Below are 22,224 nucleotides of genomic sequence, written 5' to 3' on the forward strand. Positions count from 1 at the left end.
TAAAAATTCAAGTAATATATATGTTAGTGTATATATATAATGAAGTGCATGTTGTTGCTTTCAGTGATGTGTTCCTATCTTTTAATAAGAAGTTAGACCACAAAAATAAAATAAAACTATATATAATATATCAGTATAAATGAAATGAAATGATGTTGGGCTTGGGCAGTACAAAAGTAATGATGTTGGGCTTGGGCAGTACAAAAGTAATGAAATTGGGCTTGGGCAGTACAAAAGTTGTTTTTGCCGTGTCCCAGTAAAAATGTAAAGTTTTGGTCAAAAAGCAGTATTTTTGTAAAATTCCCAAAAAAAAAACACTATCATATAATTTTTATATAAAAATCATAAAAGATTGAAAAATAAAATATATATTATAATGCGTTTAAAAATTAAATAATTATTAAAAGTACTTATTATTTTTTTTATTTTAGAAAAAAACGTACTTTTTTTTTAAAGCTAGAAAAAAACATACTTATTCACTAATAAATTAAAATAATTCACAATAAAAAGAAATATTATAAAAAGCATATAAGATACAATATTCTTATGTAATGAAAAAAGAATACAATATTATAATATAAATAAGGGTTATTTTTAAAAATATGGGAATAATTATTAAGGTTATAATAAATATGACATAAAAAGTAAATGCCACTAAATATGGCATTATCTAACCAATCAAACTAAAAATATGGTTTTTTTTTTCTAAAAAAAACCATATAAAACATTAAAAAGAAATCTAAATTTAAAATTCATAAAAAATAAAAACTAAATTAAATTACCATAAAAAATATTAAAATTCCCTTCATATTTATCTTTTTAAAAAATAAAACAAATAAAACTATAGTGATCGCCGAAGTTGTCACTCGAGCCAGAAAAGTCACCGGAGTTTACTGCCAGCACCAGAAAAGTCGTCGGAGTAGCTGCGGTACCGAAAAAGTCGCCGGAGTTGCTGTCGGCGCTGGAAAAGTCGTCAGAATTAGCATTGTCGCTAGAAAAATCACCAAGAAACTGGTTTCTTGATGAAGAAACCGGTTTCTTGGTGATTTTTCTGGTAATTTTACTGGTGACAAGGCCAAGTCCGACGACTATTCTGGAGTTTGATGCTGGTGCCGGAAAAGTCGCCGAAGTAGTTGCCGGCGTAAAAAAAGTCGTCAGAATTGGTATTGTCGCCAGCAAAATCACTAGAAAAATCACCAAGAAAGTGTTTTTTCATCAAGAAACCAGTTTCTTCACTAAAAAAGTGGTTTCTTCATCACGGAACTAATTTTGTTACACAACAATAATAAATATTATGAAAACAAAACAAAAATGATATACACTGAAAATAATTGAAACTAGTTTTATCAATCAACCAAATAAAGAAAAAAAATACCAAAAAAATTATCAAGAAATTAGTTTCTTCATCAAGAAATTGGTTTCTTGGTGATTTTTCCGGTAATTTTTTCGACGACAATGCCAATTTCGACGAATTTCCCAGAGTTTACTGTCGGTACTGAAAAAGTCACCGGAGTAGATGTCGGTGTATTAGTCGTCAGAGTTGCTACCAACGCCAGAAAAGTCGTCAGAGAAATCACAGGAAAAATCACCAAAAAACTGGTTTCTTCATTAAGAAATCAGAAGCCAGTTTCTTGGTAATTTCTCTGGCGACTATGCCAATTCTGATGACTTTTTCGAAGTTTACTGTCGGTGTCGGAAAAGTCGCTGGAGTAGCTGCTAGTGTCAGAAAAGTCGTCAGAATCGGCATTGTCAACTTAAAAATCACCAAGAAACCGGTTTTTTAGTGATTTTGTCAGTGATTTTAATTTTCCGGCGACAATGCCAATTTCGACGAATTTTTCGGCGCCGACGGCAACTTCGGCAACTTTTCCGGCACCGACTGCTACTCCGGTGACTTTTTCGACATCAATGACAAATAAAAACTTCCTAAACAAATAAAAACATTAAATATGGGATTTGAAAACATAATTACATATATATGGCATATCAAATACCATAAAAAGACCTCAAAATAAAAAAATACCATATAAATTGGTCAAACTTAAATGTGACATATTTATTATAAAATTTTTTAAAACTCCTGTAATTTCCTCTATAAATAACCATATAAGATTAGAGAATGAATCACAATAAAAATTTAAAAATAATAAAAATTGAAAGTGTACATTAGTTGATATAGTATACACATTCACATATATGAACTTCTTTTATGAACATATAACATTAATAATTAATGAACTGATCTGATATCCAATTTATTAAAAATAAACTCTCTTCTATTTGCACTATATTTTTGTTCTTTATGTCTCCAAAAAGAATATTTTTTTTAGAGATATCTAGGGAGAGTGAGAATTTTTGCCAAAAGAAAGATAACGATTCTTATTTATTCTTTCTATTTTTTATATAGATGTATATTTCTTTTCTGAAAAAAATTATACAAATATTTTCATTTAAATATGAGAAAATAAATAGGTTGATAGATATTTTAGATATTATGTTTTTTTTTTTTTTTTTTTTTTTTTTTTTTTTCTATTTTCAAATTAAAATTATAAAATTTGAAACATACCAGCCACGAGTTACAACTTAGGACCTTAAATTAAATTTTTTATCATATAAATGTTACAACAAAATTATTAATTAATATAGTTAATTAATAGTAAAATGATAAAAAATAGAACAAAATGAAAAAATAAATAAATATTTATAATCCTAATAAAAAATTAAAAAAAAAAAAGAGAGAACAATTAATATTATTTAGAGTGATTGTAGAGTACAATGTCACCCTCTTATATCTTTAATTAAATATCTAATACATTGAAACTTATTGATTGGAATGTTCACTATTTCTTCTTCTAGTCTCTCCACTAAACTTGTAATGAAAAATAAATTTTATAGTCATTTGAAAGTGGTCTATATTCACCTATGGTTGCCACAATTTTTAAATTTTACGCAGTACAAAAATATTTCACTAAATAACTTCTTAAACTTAGAAACTAAATTTTTTCGTATTGTCTTATGCATTAGATTTTCTTGCAGGATAAATAAAAGACACATTGACTATTTAATAATTGATAAATTCATAAAAAATAAATTAATAGAGAAAAAATATGACTAAAAAAAATTTACCTACTCATCAATAAAAATCATATGGAGACTTATGAGTTCTCCATTCTTCTTCTCGTATTGAGAGAGTTCTACATTCTACAAACTCTAACTTTTATATTCCCAGTGTATATATGAGTATTTAAGTCTGTGAGAAAAGAATATTCCATCATTAAAAAAGAAGAATGAACTTGTAAAGTCTTTTTTTGGCAAGTTAGTTGACAAAATAATTCTTCCATTTATGGTAAGATTGTTGTGCATTCATATTCGATTTCTTACCTTATAAATTCGGATTGTAGTTGCCCTTTTCCTTGTTTGGAAAGTTGCACTTTCAGCTGAACTTTCCTTTGTTGAAATCTTCTCAAAAGAGAAGGAATTCTCTTTTGGAAAGTTGTCTTTTTTAGGGAAACTTTGTTTATTGCCTTTTCCTTATTGATTTCGATTGTATCTTGATACAATCAGAATATCTAATCTGTTTTTGGCAGGAATCAAGCATCGATAGAGGATTGGACCCGATTATAGCAAGTTTCCCGTTTCTGGTCAGATCTGCTGCGTCAGCATCCGAATCTGATGTAGCAGATCGTGTTTCTTTTGGAAAGTTTTTGTACAGCTGCTAATTCGAACTTGTGGTTGCCTCTTTGGTTTCTATGGTCTATAAATAGAGCGTAGAGAGCAACCATTCGAATTACCTCTTCTATTATTCATTTTTTACATTTATCTTTTGAGAGAAGAGAGCGTTTCTTTGTTTTGTGAGAGCCTAGTTGTTCATCTAGGTTCTAGTTATTTTATTTCTGTTCTTACTCTATCCTAGAGGTTGTGAAGAACTAATTGACTGAACAAGAGATTGGTCTTCGGGAGAAGACTTGATAAAGCCTTACTTCGGGAGGAAGTAAGCACTTGGTCTTCGGGAGAAGACTTGTTGAAGCCTTACTTCGGGAGGAAGTAAGCACTCACACTTCAAAGACGAAGGGAGTTCGGGCTTGAAGGTGTTTCAAGAAGTCAGATTCATAAAGTGGATTACAAAGGATTGCGGCAATACTTTAGAGGGAGTCTAAACTTGTTTAAGTCAATTGTCTTTGTAATTTTGATACTTTATTAATTGATTTCATTCTCTGGGCGTGGCCCCGTGGACTAGGAGTGTTCGGGAGAACACTGATACCACGTACAAATCTCTTGTGTCAAGTTATTTATTTTTCTACAAATATTTTATATTCTGCCTGTTCAGTTTTGCTGTAGCAGAATTACTTTCTGCTGCTGCAAACGCTTACAGTTTTTATATTTTCATATATACAACTGACATTTGCAAAAACACAGTTTTTCAGAACTAAATTTAAGTAGTAGTAAACTTATGAAATTAAGGGAAATAGTTTAAGATATATATATAGATTCTTAAACTTAGAAACTAACCTTTTTTTTTATTGTCATGCACATTAGATTTTCGAGCGACTATGCCATAACCAAATGCTGCTCGATCATGGAAATGACGACATCAACAGTTGTCTTGATTGTATTCTCCTGCAGCTTAACCCGAAATTCAGCTCCATCACCAGCTTTAAACACTGGAAAAGAAGCCTTTGAAACTCTATTTGGGCTGACTTCCATTGCACAAGACAACTCATAGATGAGATAAGAACACCATCCACCGTTGCATACTTTTGGTTCTAAACCAACTTATTTCGAGCCTTCCATAACTCCCAGCACAACATAACAGCCTCCCCACACTTGTCCTTACTGCGCCTTTGCAAAATTTGATCAAACCAGCTGCAAAAATCAATAGCAACAATCGACCTTACCCCAACCAAAAGCCTCTGCCAACATTGAGCAAGGATTGAATAGGAAATAAGCACATGAAAAATAGCTTTCTCACCTTTTTGACAAACCAGACACATGATTTGAACTGAGACTCTCTTACCAAATTGAGAGCTTTCGGTGGTACTTTCAAATGCCAAAGCTTGCGCCAAAACTCAGAAGAATCAACTACAATCCAATTTCCTTTCTGAGCTTGTATCCACTTGTATGCACTACACACTGAGTAGAAACCATGATGCTCCTTAGACCAGAAAAAATGATCATTAGCTACATCAGACTCAATAGAATTGCCAAAGTATGTTGTTGATCTTGCTCATTAAAAAGATCTTTAGTGATATCTAAATCATATTCCCTCTTATCCGTACACGTCAATGAGATCACCTTATGGCCCACCAAACATTGGGCATCTGAAGTAACAAAAGGACACACATCACCCAGAAGCCATGGCTGATGCAAAATATCAACCTTAACAATAGAACCTATTGCCTGAAGAACCCTAGACTTGAGAAGCTCATGCGATTCAAAGACACTCTTCCACACAAAACTTGGATTATTCCTTAGGGATGCTGAAAGAAAATCACCCCTGGGAAAATAAAGCCCATTCCACCTATAGTTTTATGTCTACTCATTCTTTCTCAACTCATCAATGAATATTGCTACCATGAGAAGAAGTTGAATACCACCAAAACTTACTCATAATTCTCTCCAAATCTTTAGACACATCGAATGGGAGCAAAAAAACACTCATGACATATGTAGGCAATGATTGAGCAACCATTTTAATCAAAACCTCTTTCCCAGCATAAGAAAGAAGCTTCCCATCCCAATTTTGAACCCTTTTCCAAACCCTATCCTTCAAGAAGCTCAGAATCATAGACTTAGAATGACCCAAAATATTAGGCAAACCCAGATAAAAATTGTGTTTAGAAGCTTCTGCCATTTGTAGAACATTACAAAGATCCAATTGACTTGGCCCTGCCACATTGGCACTAAAAAAGACATTTGATTTTGCCAAATTAACTTGCTGAGATGCCTCCTCAAACTTATGAAGCAACTCTAAAAATCTTGTAGCATCTTCATGGGAAGCTTTGCAATAGATATAACTATGATCAGCAAAAAAATATATGAGAGATAACAAGAGTTGGCCTGCAAACTTTGATTCCTCTAATCCACTTCCAAGATTCATAGAATCGAATCAATGAAAAAAGACCCTCGACAGATATTATAAATAAATATGGAGACAATAGATCTCCTTGTCTGATACCACGAGTTGGAAAGATATGCCCCATCTCTCTACCACCGTGTACAATAGTATAAGACACTGAAGTGACACAACTAAGAATCAAATCCATCCATCTCTTTGTGAATCCCATTTGAAGCAAAATTTCACGAAGATAACCCTATTCCACCCTGTCATATGCCTTACTCATATCCAACTTAAGAGTCATACTACCCTCTCGACCTCTTTTTTTTCTTTTCAAGTAGTGCATGACTTTAAAAGAGACCATGTTATTATTAGAAATTTGATGACCCGGAATAAACGCACTTTGAGTATCAGACACAATAATATCCAACAACCCTTTCATTCTATTAGCAATCACCTTAGTAATTACTTTGACCAACACATTACACAAAGAGATAGGTTGTAAATCCCCAATCACATAAAGGTTCTTCTTCTTGGGAATGAGAACCACACTAGTTTCATTAAGACCCTTCGAGAGAACACCACAATCAAAAAAATCTTGAACCATTCTCACCATATCATGACCAACTATCTCCTGATGTTTTTGGAAAAAAGTAGGATTCATACCATCCGGTCCTAGGCTCTTGTCTGGGTGCATTTGGAACAGAGCATGCTTCACTTTTTCTTCCAACATAAGCTTGAACAACTCCAAATACTGAGCAGCCGAAACAGTATTCGACACACACTGATCCACCTCCTGCCAGTTAGCATTAGAAGACGAAAATAAGCTAGAAAAATAATTTACCACCAATTTCTACATGCTATTGTCCCACTCCACCCAATCACCTTGATCATTTTTCAGCTTATGAGTATGATTGGTACGATGCTGTGAACTTGCTTTTGCATGAAAAACTTTGCTATTTTGATCACCGGATTGCAGCCACAACTGCTTTGATCGCTGACGCCGATAAATCTCCTTCTAATCAAGAATAGTAAATAGTTTCTTCTGAATTAATTGGAATTGCTAGCTCAAAATCAAATCATTCTTATTGCGAAGCTTTTTATGTTCAATTTTACATACTTTTATCATTTTCCCAAACTTTGTTGTAATATCCTTCCCCCAAACTCGTAGCTTATAACTACACACCAATAGCTTCTGCTGAATATTCATCAAAGAACTTCCTTCCCAACTCTCCTTGACTAGCTGAAAATACATTGGGTCTACCAACCAAGCATTCTCAAATTTAAATCACCTCTCATTTACTGCCAATGAAGATCTTTTCGGCTCTAACAAAACGGGACTATGATCTGAAGATGAGTCTTCCAAATTATAAAGTCTTGCCATATCTAATAAAGAAAGCCAAGCTAACGTAACTAAAGCCCAATCAATACGAATTTCCATAAACTTCGAAGAACCCCTACTACGCTCCCAAGTAAACTGATGGCCAACCGGTTCCATGTCTCTCAACCCCACATCTTCAAGAGCTTTATTAAACCCATCCACTAGCCACCCAGGATACGGTACCCCGCCTCACTTATCTACCTGATCTACCACATTATTCAAGTCACCAATCACACACCAAGGCAAGCTATAATTATGCACCAAAGTCCGAAGTAAATCCCAAGTTTTCTCACGTTGTGCTTTCCAAGCCTCCATACAATCGACCTTTGTAATAACATCAATTTGGTTTGGAGAAAAACCAATTAAATTTTTCTAATCTTCCTCACACCAGAATATTGCTACACCCCCACTCCTACCTCTCGGCTCCACCATAAACATTCCATCAAACTCTAGCTATCTACAAATTCATTCCATCTTATCTTTCTTGCATGAAGTTTCACAAAGAAAAATAAATACATGCCTCTTATGACGAATGATGTCTTTAAGGAAATGAACAATCCATCACTTGCCATTCATGGTAAAAAAATATTAAAATATAGTGGGTTGAATTCAAGTTATTAAAGTCTGAACTTCCATCTCGGAGCTTCCAAACTCAACCTGGGCGTAGGGCTAGGGTCCCCTCCCAGGTTGACTACTATAACTTGGGTCTACTAAACTCCGTGACATTATTCTTCTTGCCAAATGTCAACATTGATTTCCGTGTCACTAGAAAAAGTTCTTGGGCTAACATTTGCCCCCTAAGTAGACTTTACACTTGTGTGGAGTTGACTTGATGACGTGAACTAAGCCCGTTTCCCTTGAAACTACTAGATTTGCATCAATTTTGACAATCTTAGGTAATTGTTTCTTCTTTTCAAGCATTCCCAATTGAATTAGGACTTTGAATTCTCTTGCTTAGTCCTTGGGAACTCTCTTGAAACTTATATTATTTTTTACTTATCTCTTACCTTTTTCTTTGGCAATTTTAAATTTTCTTATTTTTTTCGTGGCATTAGGATTAATTGGATTTGAATCCTAATCCTATTATAAATTTCATTCGAAATTAGAGAGAGAAATAAGAAGAGGAAAGACTTTTGATCTTTTGCTTATATTTTATCTTTTTCTTTTAAATCTTTAATTTTTCCTTAATCTTAATAGCATTAGGAATTGAAGTTACATTTTAAATTTAAAAAATTCTACTCCTATTGTTTAGAAATTTTGAATTTAACTTTAAAATAGAAGGGAAATGATATAATTGTATCTTTTACTTGTCATTTACCTCTTCCTTTAAAGCTTTAAATTTAAAAGACTACCATTAGCTTTAGGATTAGGAGATTGAGCTCATCTATAAATAAGAGAGTTGTCAATCAAATTTTTCACACTTCTCATTCCTATTCCACACGCCCAAGCCTTTTGTTGACCACTTTTAGCCAACGACAGTGAGTCAAATTAAAGCAATTGAGAATAATAAAATAAGGGAATATAAATAATAAGGTTTCTCTCTTGAGTATTCTCTCTTTGAATATTTTTGTATCCCTGAATAGTGATATGAACCCACTCTTTATAGGGATTAATTATATGAAATTGGTTTCCCTAAATCAATGAGAAATAAAATGGGAAACTTGTTTATTTCTATAATTACAATAAAAAAGTAGGAAACTTAAACAAGTTTCCTTTCTTCTTTGAAGATACGAATCAATCCCATGAATGTAGGGATTATGCTGTGACTTGCAAGCTTGGAGATATGCGAGATATATTTTTAAAATTGCTAACTCACATCCCCCAGTCAGTGCATGGAAGCTACCTGCTTAATGGAGCTAGTCAGATGTTTATACATGACCTGTCTAGACATCCCATCTTCTATTTATGACTTCAAGTATCGTAACAGTCTGTACAACTCATTTGGAGTAGGATTGCTCGTCCACGTGATAAAATATGCTCCATGTGTCACCCAAATTGATGCCACATCATTGTGCCAAAATTTGGATAATATTCGCCCCAAGTCTGTGCGGGATCTTCATGGTCGCATATGGACTTACCTGGCCATGAAGCTGATCGAATGGGTGACACGTGTCTTGTTATCACCTTTGATCGAACATCTCTTTAATCTCTGGGACACTTAATGCTTGTCTTGAAAGTTGTACGTCGAATTACGCACTCACGGTTATATGGTATAGCATGCATGACGTTTATACTACTGTAATGAGTGCTAACATTCCTTTTTAGGGGAAAACCCATCCCTCTCAAATACCTATAAAAGGGGTTTAAAGCTTTTTAGGGACTCTTTTAGCCATTTTAGCTTTCAAAAAAGCAGAGCAAAGAATTTTTTTCTTTTGTCATTCTTGAATTTTTGAAGAAACCTTGCTGGAAACTCCATTGCTAAAACCCTCTGAGCATGTTCAAAAACCTTCAAATAGTGAGTAAATTTTCTTTTCCTCATGTTTATGCAATTTCTATTGAATACATACATTATTTTATGAATTTCTTGCTGTAAAGTTTCTATATTCTTGAACTATTCTTGACTAATCATAGAGTAGAAGACATTAGGGCTTTTAACTTTGACTAACATATGCTTAGGCCTTTTGATTCCCTAATTTTGCACCACTTTTGGCTTGAAATTGTTCATACACCCATTGATGGGGTTTCTAAAACTTTCTAGATATTCTTCGTGATTTTGAACTTCTGGGTTTGGGAATTCCATTTTGAAATTTAATTCCTTCTTTTTATCTTGATCGGCCTGGTCGACATATCAAACATGTTTTTCTCCTTTCCCTCCATCCAACTCTCACCCTTTGTCTCCCATGTTTTGTAGATGAACCCTGTGCTGGAATATTTTACCAGGATCTAGATTTACTAACAAGTATGCTGAATTAACATCCTAAACATGAATTCTCTAAAACAATGAAAATAAACACATAAGGGTTTAAGAAAACCTTACATTAATTTCAGTGGAATAATATGACTCCTTCCGTTCAAGATCTCTTGCCCTTGGTTCCTTTCTGTCGCAGAGCATTATCAAGATCTGAACCTGGATCTCTTTCTCTCCATCGGGTTTGGTTACCACCATCTTACTCACTATGATTGAGTACTTGACTTGCTATGTTTGGGCATGGCACTCATCACTCAAGGTTCGAATGGTGAAGAACAACGAAGGAGGTGAAATCTCTATAGAAAGAACTCTCTCATCTAAGTTTGGTTGAATAGTCAAGTTGACATTAATTTTTGTCTGAAAGAGATGAGAGTATCATGTTCCTTTTATAGTGTTTCAACTAGGGCTTAGGATTGAATTATATGGATAAAAAAGAATAAAATATTGGGCAAAAATCCACACTTGGCCGTACACTTAAAGTGGACCAAGTTCTAGTCATAATTTTGCCACTTTATTTCAACCACTTATTCTTCTTTTCAATAGTACCATATTTTCAAATTTAACCTTATAAAAGCCAAAACTATTTATTTAATAATTATAATTAATTACTAAATAAAATTTTTATTTATGTAATTTATTAATTAGACCATACAAAGTCTCTTAATTAACAAATTGACCCCAAAACCTCTTTTCTTCACAATTAAGCCCTTGCTTAGTGAATATTCATAAATAAGACAATAGTCTAATTTTAGAATTATAATTGATTAATTAAAATCAATTAACTGAGTCTGCAAGCAGTATTATCTCAACTAGTGAGGGGACCATGGGCCTATATAACCGAGCTTCCAATAAGCAGATCTAGAATTTACCAAGTAAATTCTCAACTTATTAATTCTGCCTTGCTCCACTATAGATTTGGAGTTGAATACACTCTCAGATATATAGAACGCTCTATATGTACCATGATATAGATACGTTATGATTATCCATTGTTATAATCCTAATAGTCAAGGATCCTCTATAGATGATCTACACTGAATAGGGATAAATTTACCGTTCTATCCTTCATTGTATTTTATCCTTAAAACACTTAGCTACCTATAAATGATACTTTAGTAAACTAAAATAATTACTAAAATGAGGCCTCAATCATTTATCTCTATTCAGCCAAGCTCGAAGGAGATCATCGTTTTACTTCTAAATACCTATAGAAGATATAGATTCCATATCTATGATTAGCGCTCCCACTCAATTGTACTATCATGTTCCCATAATGTACGTATCACCCAGACCAAAAAGTAGGCTTAACTAACAAATCAAAGAACACAAATAACACTCTTGAGATCGAACCTAACCATGTCAGGATTCAGATCCATAGACCTAAGATCAACCATTGATATTGACTTAGAAAGATATAACAGTAAGTTTAGGATATCTTATCTAAGATCAATATCGGTCCCTTCCAATGTATACTCTATACATCCGATACTGGTAAACTTTGCCAATGCCCTGGAAAGGACATAACACTTATCCAAGGTGTAAGTATACCTATCGGTGATTATCATGCCAGTCTAAATCCAGTGAACTGACAAATCAGGGAATTAAACTTTTGAACATATAATTATGATTATATTCCACTGTGCTGACGACACTATAATCATGAAGAAATACATATGTTCTGGACTTAATAAAATTTATACATTAAACAATCATGAAATAAATCATGTGAACCATGCAACATAAAATGCGATTTCTGATCTTTATTAATTAGTAAATCTGATTATATTGAAATAGATTTTATTTAGGGCACAAAACCCAACACCCTGGTGAATACTGGGGAGGTGTCTTGTAATACCCGCTAACTCCGAAAGGGTATTTTTGTAATTTTATTTAGCTAAGAGTATTTTTTTTATTATTTTACATATTTATGGATTTAAATATGTATCAGATTTCTTTTTGTTTTGTGATGATATAATATCTGATTTTTATTGGCATGTGCATAATGCCTAACAAATATATATATTTGGATATTATTAAATGAATATGTGATTTGGTTTGATTTTGGTACATATTATTTTTAGTGGGAATAATAATAATGATTGTGATGATTATTTTTTAGTATAATAATAGTGTTAAAGGGTATATTTAACACAATTATTATTATTATTATTATTATTATTATTATTATTATTATTATTATTATTATTATTGTTGTTGTTGTTATTATTATTATTATTATTATTATTATTATTATTATTATTATTATTATTACTGTTATATCGTTGTTGTTGCTGTGTTTTGGTATATGCATATATGCATATATATAATATACGATATTATGTATAACTGTCCCGTAACAACCGAGATTTTTGTGGAATGGGAATAGTTCCACTTCAGTTCAAAATGATCTTTTGCTTGGGTTTAAACACGATAGAAATTAGGTGTTGAGCTCTATTTTCGTACACTAAAAACAGAGAACGAACGAGAGAGAGAGAGCACGTATACGGCGTATACGATACCGAAATTTTTTCGTTCTTCAAGCGGACCGCAACCTGGGTGAAAGTGGGAGTTTGGGATCACTTATATACGACCTAAGGAAGCTTTTTAATGTGGTATAAGGGGCGGAGGTCCTCGTTTCGAGTTTCACCATTGTTGAAGCTTCGAAGGTGCGGCTTGAAACGGACTCGAATTCGAACGTGTTTAAGCTTGTTCTTGGGTCAAGGGAGGTTATATATGAGTGTGTGGGACCCTAAGGATTGTTTTTTACGTAAGAAAACGAAGCTTTAATGTCCAAAACGAAGAACCAATATTTTGACTCCATTAAAGACGGTACACCGCCAACGAAGGAGACGACTCCAATTTTCCTTCTCAGACCTCTTTTCTTGATCGTTTTGAGGTCATGATCACTGTGGAGAGCTTCCCCAATCGAAAGGACATGTCAAGAGCAATCGGGGACAAAGTTACACTTTACCAGCGATGAAACCGACGAGAACGCCGGCGACCACGTTCTGAGCGTTTCTGAGGTGTTTTTCTTAGATATTTTTGTATATTTTGATTCTTTATTCTATTCTAAGGTGCTTGGTGAAGTTTCATAATTTTCTGAATTTATTTGAAATTATTGTGAATTATTTAGTTTATTTCATAAATTAATTATGAAAAATACTTTGGTTGCTCAGGAAAAATCTAGGTTTATTTTATATGATGGGCTATGATATATAAAATGTTATAAAATTGGTAGATTAAATTTTCAGGCGATTATGTATTTTTCATGAATTATTAATGTTATTTCTTATTTTAATTATGAAAAATACCTAGGTTGCTTAAAAAATTCAACGAAAATTATTTCTGGCTTAGTACAGATTATTAACTGTGTTAGAATAGTTAGATTCGGTTTTTAATCTTTTTTGATATTTTTTATGAATTTACTTAGTTAATGCTTAAGTTAATTATGAAAAATAGATAAGTGTTGTTAAAATAGTAAAATGTATTTTTGTAATACTATTTACTGTCTATGACATCAAATGGAATATGTTTTATTATTTATTAGTTGCTGTAGGTATTTATTATAATTATTGGTGATTAATTAACTATTTATTTGTGTTTTAATTAGAATAAATAGTATTTTAGTAAAATTTTACGTAAAAAGGTGTTGTATGAATTCATGTTTTACATTAAAAATGTTTATTTGAGTGCATGCAATATGTTTGTATGAATCAAAATAATAAATGCTTACGTATGGTGTGTCATGCAAGTGACATGGACTTATGTGTTACGTATTTTTACGTAAGTTTCTGTATGAGTTTAGAGATTCATACTTGAATGTATTTGAGTGTATTGTTGTGTTAATGAATGTTTAGGATCTTGTTCTCAACAAGAAAATTCGTTGAGGTGCTCGAGGTAGCAAGTGCGGTCTTAGCAACTGAGGTAAGAAGAGTGGACATCTGTGCACAGGGTGTATGTTATGCATACAACTTGGGTTGGTTTGCTATTTAATTTGATTGTGTTGTGATTTCTTTACATTTTGTGAGCATCGTTAGCATGAGAATAGTATTAGGGTCTTGCTGCTTGTGTGAGCATAACACTTGCAGGTTATAACTTTATCATGGGTGAGTGCAACTTATGGTAATTAATTGCCCGGTTGGATGCCAAGTGTGAGAATAACACAAGGCAGGATAGGTTACCTCATGTCTGATCAACATGAGTGCATAGCTGATTATCGTATGTGAGTATAATGTGCGGTATGAGACTTGATTTATGCATGTGAGAACAACATGCGTTGTGGATATATTTAAAAAAAAAAAGTGAATTATTGTTGATTAATATTAAAGAGTAACTTATGTCAAGTAACTAGTTAGGAGGGTTATGTCCTGCATAGTCCTTCTTACTGGGCGTTAGCTCACGGGTACTCTATGTAAAGGTAAGTGTAAGGCTAAGCAGTGAGATTGAAGAGCTCGAGGCGTGGACTGCATGTTAGGGGGCTGGCCCAGTATTTTGCTTTTAATGATTTTAAATGCTAAACATTGTGGATTCGTTATTTTGGTTTAACTAGTTCTTATTTAAGTTTACAGTACTAAAAATATTTTGTTTTAAACAATGAGATCTCATGCTTAGATATTTTTCAATAGAGAAGTATTTATTTTGTCTTTATCTTATTAAATTGTTTTATACGGACTATCCTATGTGACATCTCGGGAAATCGGGGTGTTACAATATAGTATCAGAGCAATACGGTCCTAAAGAATGTGGTTAGCCCTAACATGTAAAGTTGACCGCCATGAGACGAGCTCGACTCACTGTACTGTAAGTGGTTATTACTTATAATTAAGTTGCCTTTAATTTTCTGCACGCGGGAGTGTAATATTCTTTTTATGTAAAATTGATGATCAAAATGACCCCTCTTGATGTGTTTTGGTTTGTGTGGTTCAGGAGTTAAGAAATGACTCCTAGAAGGTCAGTCAGATTGGGTTGAGGTCGAGGTCGAGGTCGAGGCCAAGGCCAAGGCCGAGATAGAGGCCGAGATGATGGAGGGATCAATGAACCACCTCAAGACCACAGGGATGGGAAGAGCGCCTTTCCGAACTGGAAGGAATCATTTATAGGCAGGATGAAGAACTTCGTCAGCTGAGACGTCAACCAGAGCCGCCAGTCCAAATAAGGTAGGATGCAGAAAATAGAGACCCACCAGCTGCAGTGGCATATCCTGCTACAGAGGCTAGACATGAGATGTTAGCAGAGAGATTTTGAAAACAACACCCACCTGAGTTTGAGGGAGGCATAGACCCGGTAGTGGCTGAAGAGTGGATGAGTCGCATAGAAAGCATTTTGTAGATGCTAAGGGTCGATGGGAATGACCGAGTGAAGTGTGCATCATACATGCTGAGGAAAGATGCTCGTATCTGGTGGGAGGTGGTGGAACAAACAAAGGATGTATATACTATGAACTGGGATGATTTCAAAAGGGTCTTTAATGAGAAGTATTATAACTCAGCAGTTCTAGCAGCAAAGGTCGATGAATTTACTGGATTAGTCCAAGGGAGCTTTATTGTGACTGAGTATGCACAAAAATTTGATAGATTGGCGAAATTCGCTCTAGATTTGGTACCTACTGATAGAGTGCGAGCACATCGATTTGTGGAAGGCCTGAAACCAATGGTTGCTTGAGATGTGGAAATTGGGTCAAGAGGTCAATTCAGTTATGCTCAAATTGTTGAAATGGCTCTTACGGCTGAGCGGAGTGAAAACAAAATTTGGAAGGAAAATGTTGCCATGAGAGAATCTAAGAAAGGTGGAGCCAATTCTAATGACCACAAGAAACGGGGACAGGACCAGTCTGGGCAGCCAAGTCAAGACAAGAGGTACAAAACTGATAATGACCAACGATTTAATGGCAGTAGTGGGCGAAACATTCTAGAATGCCCTAAATGTACCAAACGTCATCTCGGCGAGTGTCGCGCAAAAGCATGCTACAAATGTGGAAAGGAAAGACATATCAAACGCAATTGCCCACTGTGGGGACAGACTGGGAACAAAGCAGAACCCAAGAAAGATAACAAGTATGTCCCAGCCAGAGTTTTTGCCATCACTCAAGCAGAAGTTGAGGCCAGTTCTTCGGTTGTATCAAGTCAGATTCCTATGGCCAACACCACTTGTAAAGTTTTGTTTGATTCTGGTGCAACTCATTCTTTTATTGCTAGCATAATTGTTAATCATATAAATGCACTAAGTGAATCATTTACTGTGGGGTTTGGGACCATGTTACCATCTGGGGAGGTTGTAATCTCTAGAAATTGGCTTAGGGGTATACCTGTTAGAATAGATGGTAGGGAATTATTTGTAGACCTGATTGTATTAGATTTATTTGATTTTGATGTAATTTTGGGCATGCATTTTCTTATCAAATATGGAGCATCAATTGACTACAAACAAAAGAAAGTTACTTTCACACCAGAAGATGGAGAGACATTCAAGTTTAGGGGGGTAGGAAAGAAACCCCACACCCCTATTATTTTGGCAATGAAGGCTGGGCAACTATTGCAGCGTGGGTGCTTAGGATATCTAGTTAATGTGGTTGATGACACCAAGAAAATTGAAAGAAAGTCGAAGGAAACACGGCTAGTCGCTGAGTTTCTTGATGTATTCCCGGAGGAGTTACTCGGGTTACCACCACACAGAGAAATCGAGTTTGTTATAGAATTAGTGCCCGAGACAGCACCAGTTTCCCGCGCACCATATAGGATGGCACCATCTGAATTGAAAGAACTCAAAATACAGTTGGAAGAATTGTTTAAGTTAGGGTTTATCAGACCTAGCTACTCTCCGTGGGGCGCACCAGTTCTATTTGTTAAAAAGAAAGACGATACTATGAGAATGTGCATAGACTACCGAGAACTGAACACGGTGACTATTAAGAATCGGTAGCCATTACCAAGGATTGATGACTTGTTTGACCAGCTTCAAGGGAAAAAGGTGTTTTCTAAGATTGATCTTCGTTCAGGATATCATCAGCTAAGAATCAAAAATGAAGACATACCGAAGACAGCCTTCAGAACGAGATACAGGCATTATGAGTTCATGGTGATGTCATTTGGACTTACAAATGCCCCAGCAGCTTTTATGGACCTCATGAACCGAGTCTTCAAGGAATATCTCGATCAGTTTATCATTGTATTCATAGATGATAGAGGTGAAATTCGGTCGGTTACGGTCGGTTTTTACCTGCTGCCAAACCAACCATTGCATCATTCTGAAATTATATTACCATAGAAAGATTTAGGCAACGACTAGTAACTAATTATCAATATGCAAATTTAATTTCTGGGGAGGTAAGTTTGGATATAATTCAAAAATCAAATTAATGATCTTTGAACTGCATATCTACTAACTTTTTCTCCACCCCTATCAGTTCGCAAGATCTTTATCCACTTACCTTAATGGTGGAATTCACCATTACTAGAAATTCATGAAATTTTTCAAACATTTCAAATTTCTTTTTGCATAAGGTAAAATCTAGAGTGATCGTTTTAAGAATACAACGAAAACTCATATCCACCCCTGAATGTACATCCATCTGCGAATGAGATGATTGTACTTTCAGTGGATATAGGCATATTAACTCTTTGCAGAGATTGATCTTGTCAAAACCACTATGAACAAGATACAAATGCCATAGATTGAAAAAATGGTTGTAGTCTTTTGATGACTTAGGTTTAGTTACATCAAAGAGTTCTTAGAATAGTGCAAGTGGATTCTGGTTTCCATACAGTTTGAATCCATTGATAGAAAATGGTTATTAAACACTTGTGAAAGTGTAACTGTATTATGAGTAATTCTTTCTTGTACCACCACTACTAATCTAACTCTAAGTTGATTTGCCAATACAAGTAGGAGATATCTACGATTGAGGATTTATATCATTTTGGGATAAAATTTCAGGAATATAATCATATTTATCATTTAATTTCTTAAGAGAAAATATCGAATGACTTTATATGATTTATAGACCATTCATCCAATGATATGTCATTGAGCTAATTCGAAATGAATAAGCTAAGAGGAATTAGGATAATTTCGTTTTAAATAAGAATCCAACAATGCTCCGATTAGCGAGAGTCAAAGTAATCTTATTTATACAATCTTCTTGTTTCATAATTTAAAATACTAGTCTAAGGTGTCATCAATTGATGAACAGCTAGATGTTGCATATACACTATTTATCTTTCGAGATCTAACATTATTATGTTAGTCTAATGGTGAAAATCCATTAGGGATTTATCTCATTAGAAAAACAAACCAAGTTAGACCAACAATGAAGATTCGAAATTAAACTACAATTTAATAACAGAAAATAACATGGTTCAATATAAATTCATACACAATTCAGAAATTATTAAACATATAGCAAGTAGGAATGACAAGTGAAAATACTAAAACATACAATCCTAAATAATTTCCAAGATTTTCAACAAACTGATATCAGTGTCCCGTTTAGGCGAGATTCAGTGATACCATCCATTGAATAGAGTTGTCAGCTCATCTAAAATGATAAACATTCTAGTAACATTTTATTCGATCAAGATTGGAATCCAGCGTTGTGGCATTTAGGCGAGAGTCAAGGCTATTCTATCTTATGAGCTTCCACCATTGTTTCATATTTTGTAAGTCAAATACAGTCGCCACCATTAGGGTGATCAATACCATATAAAACACTTACAAATATACTTATCTTTCGAGATTAAACGGTGCTAACTTGCTAATGAATGTTCCTCCATTAGGGAGGATTACTCACTAAAACAAAAGCTATGTAAAACAAACAATGGAGATCGAATGTCCTAAAAATAATAAAGCTCATTATTTAAAGAAAGTTGTATTTTCTTCTGAAACTTATTTTAATTTATTTATTTTAAATATATATATATTTATTTAATTAAAATTTCCAATTTAGAATGAAAAATTCTAAATATAAATTTTAATGTAATATTTATAAATTATACTTAGATGGATATGAAAATAACGTGAATTATTTCCATCTTAGTAATAATTTCCATAAATATTTAGAAAAATATGCAATTTAAGTTGTTTCAAAATTAATTTAAATTAATTTACAACTCAAATTTAATTTTCTATAAATATATATTGCATTTCGAAAAATGAAGTGTATAAGAATACTACTTTCGAAAATGCTTTAAAATAAAATAAAAATAAATCCTGGAAAAATTATCTTAATTTTATGTTGGCCCAAAATTAATTAATAAAATTAATTTACAACAAAAATATAATTTTCCTATTTAATTAAATATTAAAGAAAAATTTCAAATATTTAAGTATCATGATCAAGAATCAACTTAAATATTAATTTTCTATTTAATTAAATACACTAGACAAATACTTCAAGCAAAACACATAATAACTATCTAGACTTTCATTGACTAATTAATTCAATTTTTAATTATAATATATTTTAGTTCATTTATTTTAATTAATCATTAAATGAAAAAAATCATTGATTTAAGTTAGTCCAAAATTAAAATAAATAATTTTCAACTTTAATCTATTTTTCAAATAAAATTCGAAATTTCTGCATTAAAGAAATGCAATTTCGAAATTGTGGGAAAAAGATTAATAAAATAAAATAAAATATATTTTGAAAATTATTCAGATTTAAGTTATTCTGAAATAAGATTCCAAACTTAAGATAATTTTCAACTTTAATTAAATATCATGAAAATAAAAATATTTAAGTATCATGATGAGAATCAACTTAGATATTGAAATTTTTAATTTAATTAAATGTATTAAATTCAAGAAATAAATAATTAAGCATAGAAGAAACTTAATTATTAATTCTAGTTTAATACTAGGAAAATATACTAAACTTAGATTGTACCAAAATTAATTATTAAACAATTAATTTCACAATCAATGATATTTTCCTATTTAATATTAGAAATAATAACTACTATAGAAATAACTATCTAGAATATATATCATTAACTAAGTGTTTTTCTAAAATTAACTTTAAAATATTAAAAGAAAAATAAATTTCATATATTTTAAAAGTTAATTATGTTGCTAATTCAATTTTAATTAGGTTAGACTAATATAAGTAACCTAATACAATTATTTAAATAAGACAAATGGGCCTTCACAATTGGAGTAGTTCATGTGAGGGGGAGCTGAGTTCAGTATGTCGTACCCACTTCTATTGGCCCCCAACTCTCACACAAGGCCCAAAAGAGAGGAATTTAACCTTAAAATAAACAATTGTTATTCATTGAATAAGCCCAAATCTAATTGGGCCTAAATAAAATTACTTATGTCAAATTTTATTTTAGCAACCTAGTCCATTTACTTAGTAAAACTTAAATGAGCTTCCAATATGCATCTAAGCCCAATAGCAAACATATAGGCTCACACAGGTTAAATAACTTGGATGGGCCCTATCATGTTACTAGGTTTACACAGATGAAAGAAGTACAAAAAATTTACCTGTTACAAATTATGCATAAGATCTATTGACAATTGGACTATGATTAAAATCAGATTATTGGATCTGTCAACAAGTTAATCATAGCAATTTAGATCAAATAAATAATAGGTTTGTAAAAAAAATTTGAATAAACAATATAAAATTAAACAAACATTGTCCATGTAACAGATGTGAAAATAAGATATTAATATAATTAAATTATTATTCTTAAACTAACCAAATAAATTTTGAAAATTTAGGGTTGTTAAAACAAACCTTAAAATCTCAAAATAAAGGAAACTAATTTTAAAATATCTAGGTTTATTTGAATCAAATTCAATTAAATATCTAATAAGATCAATGATTTGAAAGAAAGAATCTTCAATATCACTTTCAAATCTTATAATTTAATGAAATTAAAATAAACCAATTTTAAAATAGATTTGGTTAGATAATTATTATTTTAAGAATAAAATAATAAATAAATAATGATTTCCTAATTATATGTCAAAATATCTTAAATTAAGCAATATTTAAATTTCTACAAAAATATCTAAGTTATTTAAATATTTAAGATATGATTATAAATTTCCAATAAGGAAAAAAATGATATATATATATATAAAAATATCATTTTTAAACTTATAATTTATAAATAATTAAATATTTAACAAAATAACAAATTTTAAATTTGAAAATATTATGGTAAGTATATCTATAAAAATATCTATGTTAATTTCAAATTTATTAATTATTTAATTTGTCATATAAGATAATTTTAATATAATATTTTAAATAAAAAGACAAAGTTATCTTTTAATTTAAAATATGTTAGATATCAAAATATCTAATCTTATAATTAAATAATATATAAATATTAAAGAAGTTAACAAATTTTTAAATCTTACCATAATAGGAAATATTTAAAATTGGAAATATTCCAAAATAGAAATATTTAAAATTGGAAAAAATTCCAAATTGAAAATATTTTAAAATTGAAAATATTTCAAATTGGAAATATTTAAAATTGAATTTTGGAAAACAATCCCATGAAAAAATTGGATTTTTGGAAAAAAAAAATCAAAAATCGCAATTTTGGTGAAGGATTTGCAGGGGCTTGAGCGGCGTATCACGCCATTTGCAGGGTCAAGCTCGGCGTGTATCACCCAGGCTTCAGCGTGCGTATCACCTTGTCCAAAGGACTGGTGTGCGTGCGATTGAGCCATGTGCACCAGAGTTTCAAACTCTCATATCTTTTTCAATTTTTATCGGAATCGAGTTCCGTAAAAAACAAAATTGCTTAATTTTTCACAAGGAATCCAAATAAAATATTTTCAAAAAAAAAAAAGAAAAAATTCATACAATACAAACTTTCATCACATAAACACATAAACCAACATGAAACCATCCAAATC

The 22,224-nt window shown here is 32.2% G+C and overlaps 1 protein-coding gene across 1 annotated transcript; it reads right to left on the bottom strand.

The window, feature by feature from the left end:
* Window positions 1–4,548: 4,548 nt before the first annotated feature.
* On the bottom strand, window positions 4,549–6,097 carry LOC115720222 (uncharacterized). The gene is made up of 5 exons (XM_030649379.2): window positions 5,572–6,097; window positions 5,293–5,477; window positions 5,015–5,152; window positions 4,835–4,910; window positions 4,549–4,697 (listed from the first exon to the last, which is right to left on the bottom strand). The coding sequence occupies exons 1-5, from the start codon at window positions 6,095–6,097 to the stop codon at window positions 4,549–4,551; spliced, it is 1,074 nt and encodes a 357-aa protein (XP_030505239.2).
* Window positions 6,098–22,224: the final 16,127 nt, after the last annotated feature.

This window comes from Cannabis sativa, chromosome 2 (genome assembly GCF_029168945.1).
Source record: "Cannabis sativa cultivar Pink pepper isolate KNU-18-1 chromosome 2, ASM2916894v1, whole genome shotgun sequence".
Taxonomy (NCBI): Eukaryota; Viridiplantae; Streptophyta; class Magnoliopsida; order Rosales; family Cannabaceae; genus Cannabis; species Cannabis sativa.

What these genes read in the sequence shown, in the direction of transcription:
- LOC115720222 (XM_030649379.2), bottom strand. Translation starts at nt 6,097, where the DNA reads ATGAATCTTGGAAGTGGATTAGAGGAATCAAAGTTTGCAGGCCAACTC. An exon ending in AATGTTTGGTGGGCCATAAG is followed by an intron (nt 5,153 to 5,292) that starts GTGATCTCATTG and finishes TTCTGGTCTAAG; the next exon opens with GAGCATCATGGTTTCTACTC. An exon ending in TCAAATTTTGCAAAGGCGCA is followed by an intron (nt 4,698 to 4,834) that starts GTAAGGACAAGT and finishes GTGCAATGGAAG; the next exon opens with TCAGCCCAAATAGAGTTTCA.